At 38.9% G+C, this 18911-nt stretch overlaps 1 protein-coding gene across 5 annotated transcripts in view; it reads right to left on the bottom strand.

Annotated features, from left to right (window-relative positions):
* LOC115863861 (tyrosine-protein kinase JAK2) overlaps positions 1–18911 on the bottom strand; it is a 377772-nt gene that overhangs the window by 87521 nt on the left and 271340 nt on the right. For all 5 annotated transcript variants that reach the window (XM_060300897.2, XM_060300898.2, XM_060300896.2 and 2 more), the window contains one exon: positions 11455–11704. In XM_060300897.2, coding sequence (XP_060156880.1) covers positions 11455–11704 — 250 coding nt within the window. The remainder of the gene's footprint in view (positions 1–11454; positions 11705–18911) is intronic.

The raw sequence follows: 18911 nt of genomic DNA, 5'->3' as shown, positions 1-18911 counted from the left end.
AACCCCCACAGACATTTCCCCTTCCAGAATCAATACTGATGCTGGACTAGCCCTTATGGATCTTACTATGATTACAAGACGTACTTCAGCAACAACCACCGGGGAACTGTGAAAAATAAACAACGTTTATTATTCACAAGTCCTGGCCACACAGCAAGGTCACAGGTAGAGAGCTAGTGAATGCAAACCCGGGGTTCTGTCTTTCCTGGGGTTGAGAGTGAGGTGCCTAGGGTTTCACAGGTTTCTTTTTATTGATGAATTTAAAACATAAAGCAGGAATGAAAGCACAAGAAGCGAAAAGCAAGAGGTCAAATGGTCAGTATCTAAGTTATCTAAGTCAGACCTCTTTAAAAAAAGGAACTTCATGGGTGGGGTGGCCTGGCTCTTTATCTAGTCCTATAGCTGGCAATTTGTTTATTTGAAATGGATGTCTTTCAAGTGGCTACCTAGACAATCAAAAGCTTAATACCAGACACACTGCAATCAACAAAGCTAGTTGTCGGATAACTCCAGGAGCAAACAATCCTTCAGGACCCTGACTTTCGGCCTCACTGTGATTTCCAAGAAATAGCTACAGCTGGAATTCCTGGCTACAGTACTAACTAGGAGTGTGGTGAGCAGAAAGCTCTTCTCTGCTGGTAGCCATTCGTGCAAGAAGTTTCCTAAAGATGAACCCTCTTCCAAATTAATCTTCCTGGGAAAGTCTCAAAATGGTGGAGGAGAAAGACGTGAACTCACCCCTTCTTACGAAAACACTAAAATCACAACTAGCTGCTGAACAATCATTGACCAAAAAATGCTGGATCCTACCAAAAAAGATACCCTCCATCCAAAGACAAAGAAGAAGCCACAACAAGACGACAAGAGAGGCACAATCGCAATAAAAGCAAATCCCATACCCACCAGGTGCACGAACCAGAAACTGGAAAATAATTATACCACAGAAGTTCTCCCACAGGAGTGAAACTCCTGGGCCCCATGTCAGGCTCCCCAATCTGGGGGTCAGGCAATGGGAGGAGGAGCCCCCAGAGAATCTGGCTTTGAAGGCCAGTGGGGTTTGACTAGGGGAAACAGAAATTCCACTCTGAAAGGGTGCACACAAGGTCTCGTGCATACCAGGGGCCAGGGAAAAAAGCAGTAACCTCATTAAGAGACCAGGCCAGACTTACCTGCTAGTACTGGAGGGTCTCCTGCAGAGCAAGGGGTGGCTGTGGCTCACTGCGGGGACAGAGACGCTGGCAGCAGTAGTTCTGGAGAGTACTCATCCATGTGAGCCCTCCTGCAGGCTGCCATTTTCTCCCCAAGACCTAGCCCCACCCAACAGCCTGAAGGCTCCAATGCTGGGATGCCTCAGGCCAAACAATCAACAGGTCAGGAACACAGCCCCACCCATCACCAAACAGGGTTTAAAGTCTTTCTGAGCATGGCCCTGACCACCAGAGGGACAAGACCCAGTTCCACCCACCAATGGGCAGGAACCAGTCCCTCCCACAAATGGACAGGAACCAGTCCCTCCCACAAGCCTCTTACACACCCTCATCCACCGGAGGGAAGACAGCAGAAGCAATAACTACAATTCTGCAGTCTGTGAAAAAGAAACTGCAATCACAGAAAGTTAGACAAAATGAGATGGCAGGGGAATATGTCCCAGATGAAGGAATAAGATAAGACCCAAGAAGAACAGCTAAATGAAGTGGACATAGGCAATCCACCAGAAAAAGAATTCAGAGTAATGATAGTGAAGATGAACCAAGATCTTGGAAAAAGAATGGAAGCACAGATCAAGAAGATACAAGAAATGTTTAACAAAGACCTAGAACTAAAGAACAAACAGATCAACAACACAATAACTGAAATGAAAAATACACCTGAAGGAATCAATAGCAGAATAACTAAGGCAGAAAAATGCATAAGTGAGCTGGAAGACAGAATGGTGGAAATCACTGCCTCACAACAGGATAAAGTAAAAAGGATGAAAGAAATGAGGACAGCCTCAGAGACCTCTGGAATAACACTGAAAGCACCAACATTCACATTATAGGGGTCCCATAATGAGAAGAGAGAGAGAAAAGATCTGAGAAAATATTTGAAGAGTAATAGCTGAAAACTTCCTAACGTGGGAAAGTAGACAGCCACCCAACTCAAGGAAGCACAGAGAGTCCCATACGGGATTAATTCAAGGAGGAACACGCCGAGACACACAGTAATCAAACTGACAAATATTAAAGACAAAGAAAAAATATTAAAAGCAACAAGGGAAAAGTAACCAATAACATACAAAGAAACTCCCATAAGGTTATCAGCTGATTTCTCAGCAGAAACTCTGCAGGTCAGAAGGGAGTGGCACAATATATTTCAAGTGATGAAAGGGAAGAACCTACAACCAAGAATACTCTACCCAGCAAGGATCTCCTTCAGATTCGACAGAGAAATCAAAAGCTTTACAGACAAGCAAAAGCTAAGACAATTCAGCACCACCAGAACATCTCTGCAACAAATGCTAAAGGAACGTTTCAAAGCTGAAAAGAAAAGTCCACAACTAGAAACAAGAAAATTACAAATGGAAAAGCTCACCAGTAAAGGCAAACATACAGTAAAGGTAGGAAGTCATCAACACAGAAATATGATATCAAAACCAGCAGTTGTGAGAAGAGGAGAGCACAACTGCAGGATACTGGAAATGCATTTGAAATTAAAAGATCAGCAACTTATAACAATTTTGTTTATATACAGACTGCTACATCAAAACCTCATGGCCACTGCAAACTGAAAATCTACAATAGATACACGTAAAAAAAAAAGAGAAAGGAATCCAAACACAACACTAAAGTTAGTCATCAAATCTCAAGAGAACAAAAGAGTAAGGGAAGAAAAAAGACCTACAAAAATAAATCCAAAACAATTAACAAAATGGCAATAAGAATATACATATTGATAATTATCTTAAATGTAAACAAATTAAATGCTCCAAACAGAAGACACAGACTGGCTGAATGGATACAAAAACTAGACTCGTATATATGCTGACTACAAGAGGTCCACTTCAGATCTAGGAACACATACAGACTGAAACTGAGGGAATGGAAAAAGGTATTCCATGCACATGGAAATCAAAAGAAAGCTGGAGTAGCAATACTCATATCAGACAAAATAGACATTAAAATAAAGACTGTTACAAGAGACAAAGAAGGACACTACATAATGATCAAGGGGTCAATCCAAAAAGAGGATATAACAATTGTAAATATATACGTATCCAACACAGGAGCACCTCATTAAAGGAGGTAAGTACTAACAGCCATAAAGGGAGAAATCAACAGTAACAAAATAATAGTGGGGGACTTGAACACTCCACTTTCATCAATGAACAGATAATCCAGACAGAAAATCAATTAGGAAACACATGACTTAAATAACACATTAGACCAGATGTATTTAATTTTTATAGAGCGTTCCATCCAAAAGCTGCAGAATACACATTCTTCTCAAGTGCACATGGAACATTCTCCAGGAGTGAGCACATGCTGTGCCACAAAGCCAGCCTCAGTAAATTTAAGAACCCTGAAATCATATCAAGCATCTTTTCCGACCACAATGCTATGAGATTAGAAATTAACTACGAGACCAAAAAAACTGTAAAAAATGGAAACACGTGGAAGCTAAACAATATGCTACTAAACAACCAACAGATCACTGAAGAAATCAAAGAGGAAATCAAAAAATACCTACAGACAAATGGAAACAAAAGCACGACAATCCAAAACCTACGGGACACAGCAAAAGCAGTTCTAAGAGGGAAGTTTATAGCAATACAATCTTACCTCAGGAAACAAGAAAAAATCTCAAATGAAAAACCTAACCTTACACCTAAAGCAAAAAGAACAAACAAAACCCAAAATTAGTAGAATGAAAGAAATCATAAAGATCAGAGCAGAAAGAAATGAAATAGAAACTAAGAAAAAAGAAAAGATCAATGAAATTAAAGGTTGGTTCTTTGAAAAGTTAAATAAAATTGATAAACCTTTAGCCAGACTCATCAAGAAAAAGGGGGAGAGGGCTCAAACCAATAAAATTAAAAATGAAAAAGAAGTTACAATGGACATCACAGAAATACAAAGGATCATAAGAGACTGCTACATGCAACTATACGCCAATAAAATGGACAACCTGGAAGAAGTGGACAAATTCTTAAAAAGGTACAATTTCCCAAAACTAAACCAGGAAGAAATAGAAAATATGAACAGATGGATCAGAAGTACTGAAATTGAAAATGTGATTTAAAAACTCCCAACTAATAAAGTCCAGGACCAGATGGCTTCACAAGCATATTCTATCAAACATCTACAGAAGAGTTAATACCTAAACTTTTGCAACTATTCCAAAAAACTGCAGAGGAAGGAACACTTTCAAACTCATTCTATGAGGCCACCATTACCATGATACCAAAACCAGACAAAGATACCACAAAAAAAGAAAATTACACGCCAATATCACTGATAAACATAGACGCAAAAAGCCTCAACAAAATACTACCAATTCGAATCCGACAATACATTAAAAAGATCATACACCATGACCAAAGTGGGATTTACCCAAGGAATGCAGAGATTTTTCAATGTCCGCAAATCAATCAGTGTGAATCACCACATCAAAGAATTGAAGAATAAAAACTATATGATAATCCCAATAGATACAGAAAAGCTTTTGACTCAATACCCATTTATGATAAAAAAACTCTCTGGAAAGCGGGCATGTAAGGAACCTACCTCAACATAATAAAGGCCATATATGAGAAACCTACAGCTAATATCATACTCAATGGTGAAAACCTGAAAGCATTTCCTCTAAGATCAGGAACAAAACAAGGATGTCCACTCTCACCACTTTTATTCAACATAGTTTTGGAAGTCCTAGCCACAGCAATGAGATAAGAAAAAGAAATAAAAGGAATCCAAGTTGGAAAAGAAGTAAAACTGTCACTGTTTGCAGATGACATGATACTATACATGGAAAATCCTAAAGATGCTACCAGAAAACTACTAGAGCTCATCAATGAATTCAGTAAAGTTGCAGGATACAAAATTAACACATAGCAATCTGTTGCATTCTATACACTAACAACGAAAGATCAGGAAGAGAAATTCAAGAAACAATCCCATCTACCATCACACCAAAAAGAATAAAATACCTAAGAATAAACCTACCTAAGGAGACAAAGGACCTGTACTCTAAAAACTATTAAGATGCTGATGAAAGAAATTGATGATGATACAAGCAGATGGAAAGATATAACACGTTCTTGGACTGGAACCATCAATATTATCAAAATGACTATACTACCCAAGGCAAGCTACAGATTCAATGCAATCCCTATCAAATTACCAATGGCGTTTGTCACAGAACTAGAACAAAAAATTTCACAATTTGTATGGAAACACAAAAGACTCCTAATAGCCAAAGCAATCTTGAGAAAGAAAAATGGAGCTCAAGGAATCAGGCTCCTGGACTTCAGACTCTACTACAAAGCTACAGTAATCAAGATAGTATGGTACTGGTACAAAAACAGAAATATAGATCAAGGAAGCAGGACAGAAAGCCCAGAGATAAATCCACGCACATATCACCTTATCTTTGATAAAGGAGGCAAGAATATACAATGGAGAAAAGACAGCCTCTTCAATAAGTGGTGCTGGGAAAACTGGACAGCTACACGTAAAAGAATGAAATTAGAACATTTCCTAACAGCATACACAAAAATAAACTCAAAATGGATTAAAGACGTAAATGTAAGGCCAGATACTATCAAACTCTTAGAGGAAAACATAGGCAGAACACTCTATGACATAAATCACAGCAAGATCCTTTTTGACCCACCTCCTCCAGAAATGGAAATAAAAACAAAAATAAACAAATGGGACCTAATGAAACTTCAAAGCTTTTGCACAGCAAAGCAAACCATAATCAAAACGAAAAGACAACCCACAGAATGGGAGAAAATATTTACAAACCATGTGACTGACAAAGGATTAGTCTCCAATATTTACAAACACCTCAGGCATATCAAAAAAGCAAACAACCCAATCAAAATATGGACAGAAAACCTGAATAGACATTTCTCCAAAGAAGACATATAGATGGCCAAGAGGCACATGAAAAGGTGCTCAACATTGCTGATTATTAGAGAAATACAAATCAAATCTACAAGATATCACCTCACACCAGTCAGAATGTCCATCATCAAAAAATCTATAAACCATAAATGCTGGAGAGGGTGTGGAGAAAAGGGAACTCTTTTGCACTGTTGTGCAAACAACAGTGGGACTGTAAATTGGTACAGCCACTATGGAGAACATTTTGGAGGCTCCCTAAAAATCTAAAAATAGAGCTACCATATGAGCCAGCAATCCCACTCCTGGGCGTATATCCAGAGAAAAACATGGTTTGAAAGGATACATGCACTTCAATGTTCATTGCAGCACTATTTACAATAGCTAATACATGGAAGCAACCTAAATGTCCATTGACAGAGGAATGTATAAAGAAGGTGTGGTACATATATACAGTGGAATATTACTCAGCCATAAAAAAGAATGAAATAATACCATTTGTGGCAACATAGAGGACCTGGAGATTATCATACTAAGTGAAGTAAGTCAGACAGAGAAAGCCAAGTATCATATGATATCACTTATATGCAGAATCTAAAAAAAATGATACAAATGAACTTATTTACAAAACAGAAACAGACTCACAGACTTAGAGAACTTATGGCTACCGGTGGGGAAGGATGGGGGAGATGGATAGATTGGGAGTTTGGGATTGACATGTACACACTGCTATATTTAAAATATATAACCGGGCTTCCCTGGTGGTGCAGTGGTTAAGAATCCGCCTGCCAACACAGGGGACATGGGTTTGAGCCCTGGTCTGGGAAGATCCCACATGCCACAGAGCAACTAAGCCTGTGCGCCACAATTACTGAGCCTGTGCTCTAGAGCCCACAAGCCACAACTACGGAAACCCACGTGCCACAATTACGGAAGCCCACACACCTAGAGCCCATGCTCTGCAACGAGAAGCCACTGCAATGAGAAGCCCACACACCTCGATGAAGAGTAGCCCCCGCTCGCCGCAACTAGAGAAAGCCCGCGCACAGCAATGAAGACCCAACACAGCCAAAAATAAAAATAAATAAATTTTTAAAATAAAATAAAATAGATAACCAACAAGGACCTACTGTATAGCACAGGGAACTCTGCTCAATATTCGGTAATAACCTAAATGGGAAAAGAATTTGTAAAAGAATAGATACATGTATATGTATAACTAAATCACTTTGCTGTACACCTGAAACTAACACAACATTGTTAATCAACTATGTTCCAATATAAAGTAAAAACTTTTTTTAAAAGCTAATTGTCAGGTGCTTACACTACAACATCTACACACCCTAGTGCTGCTGTAAGAATTGAGTAACACACATAAAGCACTTAACACAGTGTCAATAAATTTTAGCTAGCTGAAAGAGGTGAATGAGGTACAGCTATAACATTAACTCAATATTCTACTCTTTGGGGATTGAGAAAAGAATAAAGGTCATTTTAAAGGAATACATTTCCCCTAAACATTTTTTACAATTAGAGGTTACTACAGATCAAGATTCTTCAATAAATACAAATATCTCAATATTAAAACTATTTGTCATTTATAACTTACTGCAAATTATTTTATCATCAAAACCATACTTAACAAAGGGTCATCAACGTAAGTTCTGATTGCAGCTAGATACAATAAAGGGCATTGGGGATGGGAATGGAAAGGAATATGAGGATACTAGATACGTGAGTACCTCAGTCAAGAAAGAGTAACTGGCATAGGGCTCAGAGAGAGGTGGGAGGATTCCAAAAGATAACTCTACATAGCTATTTTGTCTAAACCTTGCTGTCTCTATGCTAGGGAAAACTATCTCATATCATATCTTTGAAATATAACTTGTCAAGGCTGTAGATATGATATCAGAATAATTGTCTTTTCAGTTCACAGATTCTCTGAATCAAGCAGAATAACATCTGGACATGACTGAGAGAATACAGGGAGAGCCTGGATTTTAAGCCTGATTCAATGACACCTTTGGGTATCCTCACTGGGGAAGGAGAAAATTTATTCTCAATACTGAAGAAAGAAATTATTTGTGGTCAAGAGGGAAAAGTGTAGCAGACTACATCACTGCTCACAAATACTCACTTTTCTCTTCCCAGTCCCTGAGAGGACCACCCCATCTGACTAACACTGGCTTGGCCATATGACTTGGTTTGGCCAATGGAATCTGAGAAGAACTGAGAGTGTGTTAGTTCCAAGCAGAGGCAGTAGGGAGGTATTTCGTTTCCAGCAGTCCTCATGTTCTTTTGCCTTTTACCAGGAGAACATCATGTCTCACATAGGGGGTACTCCTTCAGCCTGGCGTCCAAACTGAGAACATACGTGGAACATACAGTTTACCATGTATGTTATGAGCCACAGCCATCTATATGTGGTGTTACAACTTCTCATGTGATCTCAGATACTTTCCTTCTACAGCCTCACACTAACTCACAAGATGCAACCTTTCCAGCGCCCACTTCCACAAGCAAGCTTCAAGACTTTAAGGTAAAGTGCCAAATATATTTCAGATTTTATATATTTTGTTACCATTTAACATGTGCTGTTTTTATTGTTTTTTTTAATGTCACGAAGTTTATGTTATGCCACTAATCTCATTTTTCCTCTAAGCCCTATGGTTTTTATTGCACAATTCTGCAGAGCATAGTGCATTTTAGGAACACCTATGTCACACTATACCACAACTGACTGTATCTTGAAAAAAGAGACACGAATATCCATAATCCAAAGAGACAAGTTCTATAACTGAGCCACAAATGGGTAGAAAAGCAACTGAGAGAAGGTGATACTTAACCTTATATCCTGATCACCCCACCGCCAAATACAATCACACTGGGAGATTAGGTTTCAACATATGAATTTGAGGGAGAAGAGATACATTCAATCTACAGCATTCTGTTCCTGGACCCCCCAAAATAATATCCTTCTCACATTCAAAATATGTTCATTCTATTCCCAATGGCCCCAAAAGTGTTAACTCATTCCAACATCAACTCCAAGTCTGAGCTCAAAGTCTCATCTAAATATCATCTAAAGCAGATTTGGATGAGACTCAAGGTACAATTCATCCTGAGGTTCTCCAGCTGTAAACCTGTGAAATTAAACAAGTTATGTGCTTCCAAAATACAATGGCAGAACAGGCACAGAACAGATATTTAGAAGAAAAGTTTGACAAGTCTCAAGCAAGTCTAAAACCCAACAGGGCAAATTCCATTAGACCTTAAGGTCCATGAATAATCCTCTAACTTGATACTCTGCCCTCCAGGCCCACTGAAGCAGAGGTCCTACCTACAGGACCCACTTGGGCAGCATTCCTGCCCCTTCAGCTTTGCTGGGCAGAGGGTGGGCACCTAAGGCTCCTGGCGGCCCTGCCCTAGTGGATTTGGATGGCTCCTGTTCTTTGAAATCTAGGTGGAGTCAGACATGCCCCCTGGGCCTGTGCATTCTCCACTAGTGGAGATGGCTTATTCCACCAGTTTGTTGCCTGCACCCTGCTGAGAGGCAGCTGCTGCACCAGGGGCTGCCAGAATCACACCTGGGGCAGCCAAGGAGCTCAGCACCGGCAGTGCACCAGCAGAGCCCTCAAGGTGAGGTAGCACCAAGCAGCAAGCTCAAGGTCTCCAAACACTGGCATCTCCTCCTTTGAAATCATTCTGCCTCCAGGCCCTGTGCTAAGACAGCAGTCCTGGTGATTTCTGAACTGTCTTCAGGGTCATTCTTCCATTGTTTTAGGTAGCAGCATCTGGTTCCTGTTGAGATGGCTTATCCACACTAATCTTAACAAATGGTTGCTTGGCCACACCCTTAGTGTTCTCTACTGAACAGGCTTTCTCATCTTTTGGATAGGTGGGGAATTTTCCAAATTTTTAAGTCCTGCTTCCTTTTTGCTTAACATTTATAATTATGCCTGTAAGTTATTTCTCTCTTATTATACTATGTTGACCTAAAACAAACAGGCTGCCAGGTATTTTTCCAGAAAAGATGGATTTATTTGGGATCAGCAGAGAACTGCAATCTGGGGTCTGCAATTATGGTGAGCCACATGGAAGCTCCCCCAAGGCAAGGGAAGGAGAACACTGTCCTAGAGGGGAGGGCTACAGTAAACAAGAAGCCCAAGGTTTTTCATTGTTTGAGTCCTTGCCAGCAAAGAAGAGGAGTCTTCTTCCTCTTGGGCTCTGGTATCCTTGCAGAGCATGAGAACTCCCCCTTCTGGTCTCCTGATTCTATTTTATTGAGGTTTCTGTTTATTAACTTTTTACAACTATAAGCAGTTAGGAGGGCTCAAAGCCACACCTTCAAACCTTTGTTTAGAAATTACTTCAAGTAAATATCCAATTTCACTGCTCACAAGCTGTACATTTTACAAAGCACTAAAACATGAACATAACTCAGCCAAGTTCTTTGACACTTTACAACAAGGATCACTTTTCTTTCAGTTTCCAATAACACAGTCCTCATTTCCACCCGAGATCTTATCAGAATGGTCTTTACAGCACACAATTCTACCAATATTCTGCGCAGGATTACACAGGTGTTCTCTAAGAAGATTGAGGTTTTTCTGTACACCTCTCCTCCTTTAGAGTCCACACCAGAATCTCCTGTTCACAACAATGTAGGCTTTTTCTAGCATGCACCTCAAAACTCTTCCATTACCCATTACCCAGGTTCCAAAGCCACTTCAACATTTTTAGGAATTTATTACAGCACCCCTCCACTTCTCAGTACCAATTTTTGTTTTAGTTCATTCAGGATACTGTAACAAAAATACCACAGACAAGGTGGTTTATAAAAAAAATAGAAATGTATTTCTCACATTTCTGGAGGTTTGGAAGTACAAAATCAAGGTGCTGGCAGATGTGGTGTCTAATGAGGACCCATTTCCTGGTTCATAGATAGTTCATCTTCTTATTCATCTTCATGCTATGTCCACACGTGGTAGAAGGAGCAAAGGAACTCTCAGTGGTCTCTTTAACAAAGATACCAGTCCCACTGATGAGGAATCCACCCTCATAACTGATTCATCTCTCGAAAGCCCCACTTCCAAACTCATCACATTAGAGGAGTAGGTTTCAACACGAATTTTGGGGAACACAAACATTCAGTCTATACCACTAGCTCAACACAGAATTTACCTTAAATTCTACTTTAGTGATATTCTCATTTTATATGCATATGAAAACACTTGTCAGTCACAGAAGCATAAAAATACATTATACATGTACATTGTGTTAAGAGTAGCATAATTAAAGTACGGATATATTAATAAGAAGAAAAACACTGCTTTTTAACACTTACCACAAGCTTTAGAAGCAGCAACACAAATCTCTTCTGCAACATACTCTCCAGTTGGAAACTTCAGATAATCCCCCTCAGCTTTTCCAAGGGAATGATAAAGATAGACCTGTAGGATTGGATCTATTTGCTTCACAGAATTAGCATTTCCAGGAATATCACCATTCTGATGTACAGGAGATGAGGATGTTCCTTCCATTTCTGTCATTGTAAGGCATGCCATTCCCATGCAGTCTTTTTTCAGAACATTTGCCTGTAAGAGAAACCAAAGTTACAAATGGAAGTGATATTCATAAGTTATCCTTCATATATAAAGAAGTCTTCACTGACAGCAATGACTCTGTCAAATCCATTAACTGAATAAGTATCATGTACAGTCATTTCTCAGACAGATACTGAGGGTTCTGTTCCAGACCAGTGCAATAAAGTCACACAAATTTATTGGTCTCCCAGTACCTATAAAAGTTATATTTACACTATACTGTAGTATACTGAGTATGCAATAGCATTATGTCTAAAAAAAAATTGTACATACCTTAATTTAAAAATACTTTATTGCTAACCATCATCTGAGCCTTCAACGATTTGTAATCTTTTCACAATAGTATTATCAAAGGTCACTGATCATAGATCACCATAACAAATATAATAATAATGAACAAGTTTGAAATATTGCAAGAAGTATCAAATGTGACAAAGAGACGTGAAGTGAGCAAATGTTTTTGGGAAATTGGCATTGATAGACTTGCTTAATACGGGGCTGCCACAAACCTTCAATTGTAAAAAACCAGTATCGGGGAAGCACAATAAAATGAGGTATGCCTATACTACTATATACAAAGCACAGTGAGAGATATCAAAATTATAAACTTCCTGTGGACAATGACAATAAAACTGAAGCTTATACACTGAGGAACCACAATATAAATATATAACACTAACAGAACAAACAAAATCAGTTACAGACAACAGAAGAAGAGATTCCACAAAGCAACATGATTTCTCAACAGATTACTCTGACAATTGCTTATTGGAATCTGGAAGGGAAAAATAACATTTCAAGCTGGGATTAACTGATGAGCTTTATTAGACGAGGTCATATTTAAAACTGTTCTTGAAGCATGGATTGGATTTTGATGGATGGAAGAGGAAGAACGTTCTGGAAGAGTGGAACTGTTCTGAAGAGTAGAAAGATACAAGATATGTTCAATAATTTATTGGTCTGAGTGAAGTATTTGAGAAATTATACCATTTAGGAAAAGATTAAAAATACAGATGGATAGGGACTTCCCTGGTGCTCCAGTGGTAAAGAATCTGCCTTGCAATGCAGGGGACGCTGGTTCAATCCCTGGTCAGGGAACTAAGATCCCACATGCCGTGGGGCAACTAAGCCCACGCGCCACAACTACCGAGCTCCCACGCCTCAACACGAGAGCCCGTGTGCTGCAAACTACAGAGCCCACGCACCCTGGAGCCTGTGCGCCACAACTAGAGAGAGAAAACCCACACGCCACAACTAGAGAGGAGCCTGCATGCTGCAACAAAGAGCCTGCACGCCACAACTAAGACCTGGATACTTGTAACAAAACTGCAGCTACATACCCAGTATGCATTTTCCCCTTCTTCCTGGATACAAAAGCCCAAATGGGGGGATATACCAATGTACCCCCCCAAAAAACCTCTACTTCCCCATGGATAGCCATGTGAACCAGTTTAAGCAAATGAGATTTACGTGAAAGTTGCTGGGTGGTACTTTCAGGACCACTCCTTAAAAAAAGGCTGACGTAGCTGGCATGTCTCCTTTTACTTTTTCCCCTTCACCTTCTGTCTGAATCTAAGCATGAATATAGGTAGGGCAGTCACCTTAACACCATGTAACCATGAAGGAAAGGCCAAGAGAATAAACGACCTGGTAACCTTAAGTAGCTGAATCAATGTCAGGAATCCCCTACCAACCACCAGACACCTTATTATGTATAAGTAAGTGCAATCCTAACTGATACAGTACGAAATAAAAGAAGGTCCAAATGTCAGACCAAAGAATTTAAACTTTATCCCACAGTCAATAATGATCAGAAAGGTGAAGTGATATAGTCAGAAAGCTATTACAATAACCTAGGCAGTACTAAGATCCTGAACTGAAACAGCAACAGTTGGATGGTTAGAGGTAATAAAAGAGGAAGACTTGATGCACCATGAGGACTAACTGAATATAGAAGCCAGAAGTAAAAGATAGTATGAGGATTTCAAACTTGGGAGATCTGTAATACCATTATTAGAAGGACTTTGTCCCTTGACTTTGGAAGGTGAGGAGAATAAAGACTACTGTTTTACAGACTTTTATTAGGAACGAAAGCAGGGCAATTAGACCAAAATCTAGCTGGCAGCTAAAACATGAGACTGATATTTGGAAGACCTGAAAATTTGACAACCTTCCTCACAGACGTAATCATTTAAATCATGAGCTACGTGAAGGAAGAGGACGGGAATAATAGCAAACACACTTGCACAGCATCTACTATATGCCAGGCACTGTTCTAAATACAGATATTAAATAAATAAAGTGATTATTAAGTGAACTGCAATATGAAACACAGTTCTACATTCAACTACAAGAACCTTATTCTATTAGAGATAATACTAGAGTTAATACTTATTCAAATAATATAAAACTACCAGTGTGTAAAAATAAAACAAAAAACTGGCAATTGTGAGCAAAACTGCCAGATTTTTGAAGTTCCTCTGCATTTGGATACGCAAATTTAAACAATTTTCATTTGTTCAAAAATAGAAATTTTTAAAAATATTTCTCGTACTCTATTACACCATCTCTATTACTCAGCTATAGAAAGCCATCAGATGAATTCTTAGCCATTAAAGAGCAAATATGTTAGAATTCCATCAGTTTGTGCTTACCATTATTTTGGATCCTATGCCTTCCTTTTGGACTCACTTTTTCTTATTGAAATATGTATTTTAGTAGATCTCTCAATGCGGCATTAAGGGTTTTTCTGTTGTAGTCTTTGAAATAAATTTTTTTCAGCTATACTAAGGTATAATTAACAAATAAAATATTTAAAGTATAAAACATGATGATTTAATATATATGTATACATTGTGAAAGGCTCCCCCCATTAAGTCAACATCTCCATCAACCTCATAAATTTACCGTTTTGGTGGGTGAGGGAACATTTAAATTCTACTCTTTAGAAAATTTCAATTCTACAACACAGTGCTATCAACCACAGTCACGTTATACACAGATCCTCAGAACTTATTTATCTTATAAGTGAAAATCTACCCTTTTACCCATTTCTATTTCCACTAACCCTGGCAACCACTTTTCTACTGTCTGTTTCCTAAACTTTTTAAGATTCCACATATAAGTAATAACATGCAGGATTTGTGGTTCTCGCTGGCTTATTTCACTTAGCATGATGTACTCCAGGCTCATCTACGTTGTCACAAATGACAAGTATTCCTTTTTAAAAGCTGAATAATATTCCTCTGTGTATGTGTGCGAGCGTGTGCACACACACACATATACATTCCCCACGTTTTCTTCATCTGTTCGTCTGCTGACAGATACTTAGGTTGTTTCCATACCTCGGCTGTTGCAAATGATGCTGCAATGAATGTGGAAGTACAGATATCTCTTCAGAATAATGTTTAACTTTCAATTGGACATATACCCAGAAGTGGGATTGCTGGATCATGTACTAGCTTTATTTTTAATTTCTTGAGGAATGCCATACTGTCTCCATAGTGGCTGTTCCAGTTTACATTCCCACCAAAAACTTACAAGGGATCCTTTTCTCCACATCCTCTCCAGTATTTTTTATCTTTTGTCCTTTGAATGATAGACATACTCATAGGTGTGAGGTGATATCTCACTATGGTCTTGATTTGAATTTCCCTGATGATTAATGATGCTGATTACCGTTTCATGTACCTGTTGGCCATTTTTGTATGTCTTTGGAAAAAATTCAGATCCTTTGACCATTGCTTGTGTTTTTTTACATCTTTATTAGGGTATAATTGCTTTATAATGGTGTGTTAGTTTCTGCTTTAAAACAAAGTGAATCAGTTATACATATACATATGTTCCCATATCTCTTCCCTCTTACGTCTCCCTCCCTCCCACCCTCCCTATCTCACCCTTATAGGTGGTCACAAAGCACCGACTTGACCTCCCTCTGCTATGCAGCTGCTTCCGACTAGCTATCTATTTTACGTTTGGTAGTGTGTATATGTCTATGCCACTCCCTCACTTTGGCACAGCTTACCCTTCCACCTCCCCATAACCTCAAGTCCATTCTCCAGTAGATCTGTGTCTTTATTCCTGTCTTACCCCTAGGTTCTTCATGACATTTTTTTCTTAAATTCCATATATATGTGTTAGCATACGGTATTTGTCTTTCTCTTTCTGACTTACTTCACTCTGAATGACAGACTCTAGGTCCATCCACCTCACCACAACTCAATTTCGTTTCTTTTTATGGCTGAGTAATATTCCATTGTATATATATGCCACATCTTCTTTATCCATTCATCCGATGATGGATACTTAGGTTGTTTCCAACTCCTGGCTATTGTAAATAGAGCTGCAATGAACATTTTGGTACATGACTCTTTTTGAATTATGGTTTTCTCAGGGTATATGCCCAGTAGTGGGATTTCTGGGTCATATGGTAGTTCTATTTGTAGTTTTTTAAGGAACCTCCATACTGTTCTCCATAGTGGCTGAACCAATTCACATTCCCACCAACTGTGCAAGAGTGTCCCCTTTTCTCCACACCCTCTCCAGCATTTATTGTTTCTAGATTTTTTGATGATGGCCATTCTGACTGGTGTGAGATGGTATCTAATTGCAGTTTTGATTTGCATTTCTCTAATGATTAATGATGTTGAGCATTCTTTCATGTGTTTGTTGGCAGTCTGTATAAAATGTCTATTTAGGTCTTCTGCCCATTTTTGGATTAGGTTGTTTGTTTTTTTGTTATTGAGCTGCATAAGCTGCTTGTAAATTTTGGAGATTAATCCTTTGTCAGTTGCTTCATTTGCAAATATTTTCCCCCATTCTGAGGGTTGCCTTTTGGTCTTGTTTATGGTTTCCTTTGCTGTGCAAAAGTTTTTAAGTTTCGTTAGGTCCCATTTGTTTATTTTTGTTTTTATTTCCATTTCTGGAGGAGGTGAGTCAAAAAGGATCTTGCTGTGATTTATGTCATACAGTGTTCTGCCTATGTTTTCCTCTAAGAGTTTGATAGTTTCTGGCCTTACATTTAGGTCTTTAATCCATTTTGAGCTTATTTTTGTGTATGGTGTTAGGGAGTGCTCTAATATCATACTTTTATATGTACCTGCCCAGTTTTCCCAGCACCACTTATTGAAGAGGCTGTCCTTTCTCCACTGTACATTCCTGCCTCCTTTATCAAAAATAAGGTGACCATATGTGCGTGGGTTTATCTCTGGGCTTTCTATCCTGTTCCATTGATCTATCTTTCTGTTTTTGTGCCAGTACCATACTGTCTTGATTACTGCAGCTTTGTAGTATAGTCTGAAGTCAGGGAGCCTGATTACTCCAGCTCCGTTTTTCGTTCTCATGATTGCTTTGGCTATTAGGGGTCTTTTGTATTTCCATACATATTGTGAAATTTTTTGTTCTAGTTCTGTGAAAAATGCCAGTGGTAGTTTGATACGGATTGCATTGAATCTGTATATTGCTTTGGGTAATAGAGTCATTTTCACAATGTTGATTCTTCTAATCAAAGAACATGGTATATCTCTCCATCTATTTGTATCATATTTAATTTCTTTCATCAGTGTCATGATTTTCTGCATACAGGTCTTTTCTCTCCTTAGGTAGGTTTATTCCTAGATATTTTATTCTTTTTGTTGCAATGGTAAATGGGAGTGTTTTCTTGATTTCACTTTCAGATTTTTCATCAATAGTGTATAGGAATGCCAGAGATTTCTGTGCATTAATTTTGTATCCTGCTACTTTACCAAATTCATTGATTACCTCTAGTAGTTTTCTGGTAGCATCTTTAGGATTCTCTATGTATAGTATCATGTCATCTGCAAACAGTGACAGCTTTACTTCTTCTTTTCTGATTTGGATTCCTTTTATTTCTTTTACTTCTCTGACTGCTGTGGCGAAAACTTCCAAAACTATGTTGAATAAGACTGGTGAGAGTAGGCAACCTTGTCTTGTTCCTGATCTTAGAGGAAATGCTTTCAGGTTTTCACCATTGAGGATGACGTTGGCTGTGGGTTTGTCATATATGGCCTTTATTATGCTGAGGAAAGTTCCCTCTATGCCTACTTTCTGGAGGGTTTTGTGTGTGTGTGTGGTCGTACGCGGGCCTCTCACTGTTGTGGCCTCTCCCGTTGCAGAGCACAGGCTCCGGACACGCAGGCTCAGAGGCCATGGCTCATGGGACCAGCTGCCCCGCGGCATGTGGGATCTTCCCTGACCGGCGCACGAAACCGTTTCCCCTGCATCTGCAGGTGGACTCTTAACCACTGCGCCACCAGGGAAGCTCCTGGAGGGTTTTTATCATAAACGGCTGTTGAACTTTGTCGAAAGCCTTCTCTGCATCTATTGAGATGATCATATGGCTTTTCTCCTTCAATTTGTTAATATGGTGTATCACATTGATTGATTTGCGTATATTAAAGAATCCTTGCATTCCTGGAATAAACCCCACTTGATCATGGTGTATGATCCTCTTAATGTGCTGTTGGATTCTGTTTGCTAGTATTTTGTTGAGGATTTTTGCATCTATGTTCATCAGTGATATCGGCCTGTAGTTTACTTTCTTTATGACATCCTTGTCTGGTTTTGGTACAGGGTGATGGTGGCCTCGTAAAATGAGTTTGGGAGTGTTCCTCCCTCTGCTATATTTTGGAAGAGTTTGAGAAGGATAGGTGTTAGCTCTTCTCTAAATGTTTGATAGAATTCGCCTGTGAAGCCATCTTGTCCTGGGCTTTTGTTTGTTGGAAAATTTTTAATCACAGTTTCAATTTCAGCGCTTGTGTTTGGTCTGTTCATATTTTCTATTTCTTCCTGATTCAGCCTTGGCATGATGTGCATTTCTAACAATTTGTCCAATTCTTCCCGGTTGTCCATTTTATCGACGTAGGGTTGCTTGTCGTAATCTCTCATGATCTTTTGTATTTCTGCAGTGTCAATTGTTACTTCTCCTTTTTCATTTCTAATTCTACTGATTTGAGTCTTCTCCCTTTCTTTCCTGATGAGACTGGCTAATGATTTACCAATTTTCTTTATCTTTTCAAAGGACCAGCTTTTAGTTTTATTGATCTTTGCTATCGCTTCCTTCATTTCTTTTTTATTTATTTCTGATCTGAATTTTATGATTTCTTTCCTTCTGCTAACTTTGGGGTTTTTCTGTTCTTCTTTCTCTAATTGCTTAAGGTTCAAGGTTAGGTTGTTTATT

This window comes from Globicephala melas, chromosome 6 (genome assembly GCF_963455315.2).
Source record: "Globicephala melas chromosome 6, mGloMel1.2, whole genome shotgun sequence".
NCBI lineage: Eukaryota > Metazoa > Chordata > Mammalia > Artiodactyla > Delphinidae > Globicephala > Globicephala melas.
The sequence above is the reverse complement of the archived record's forward strand: the minus strand, read 5'-3'. Positions and strand labels throughout refer to the sequence as shown.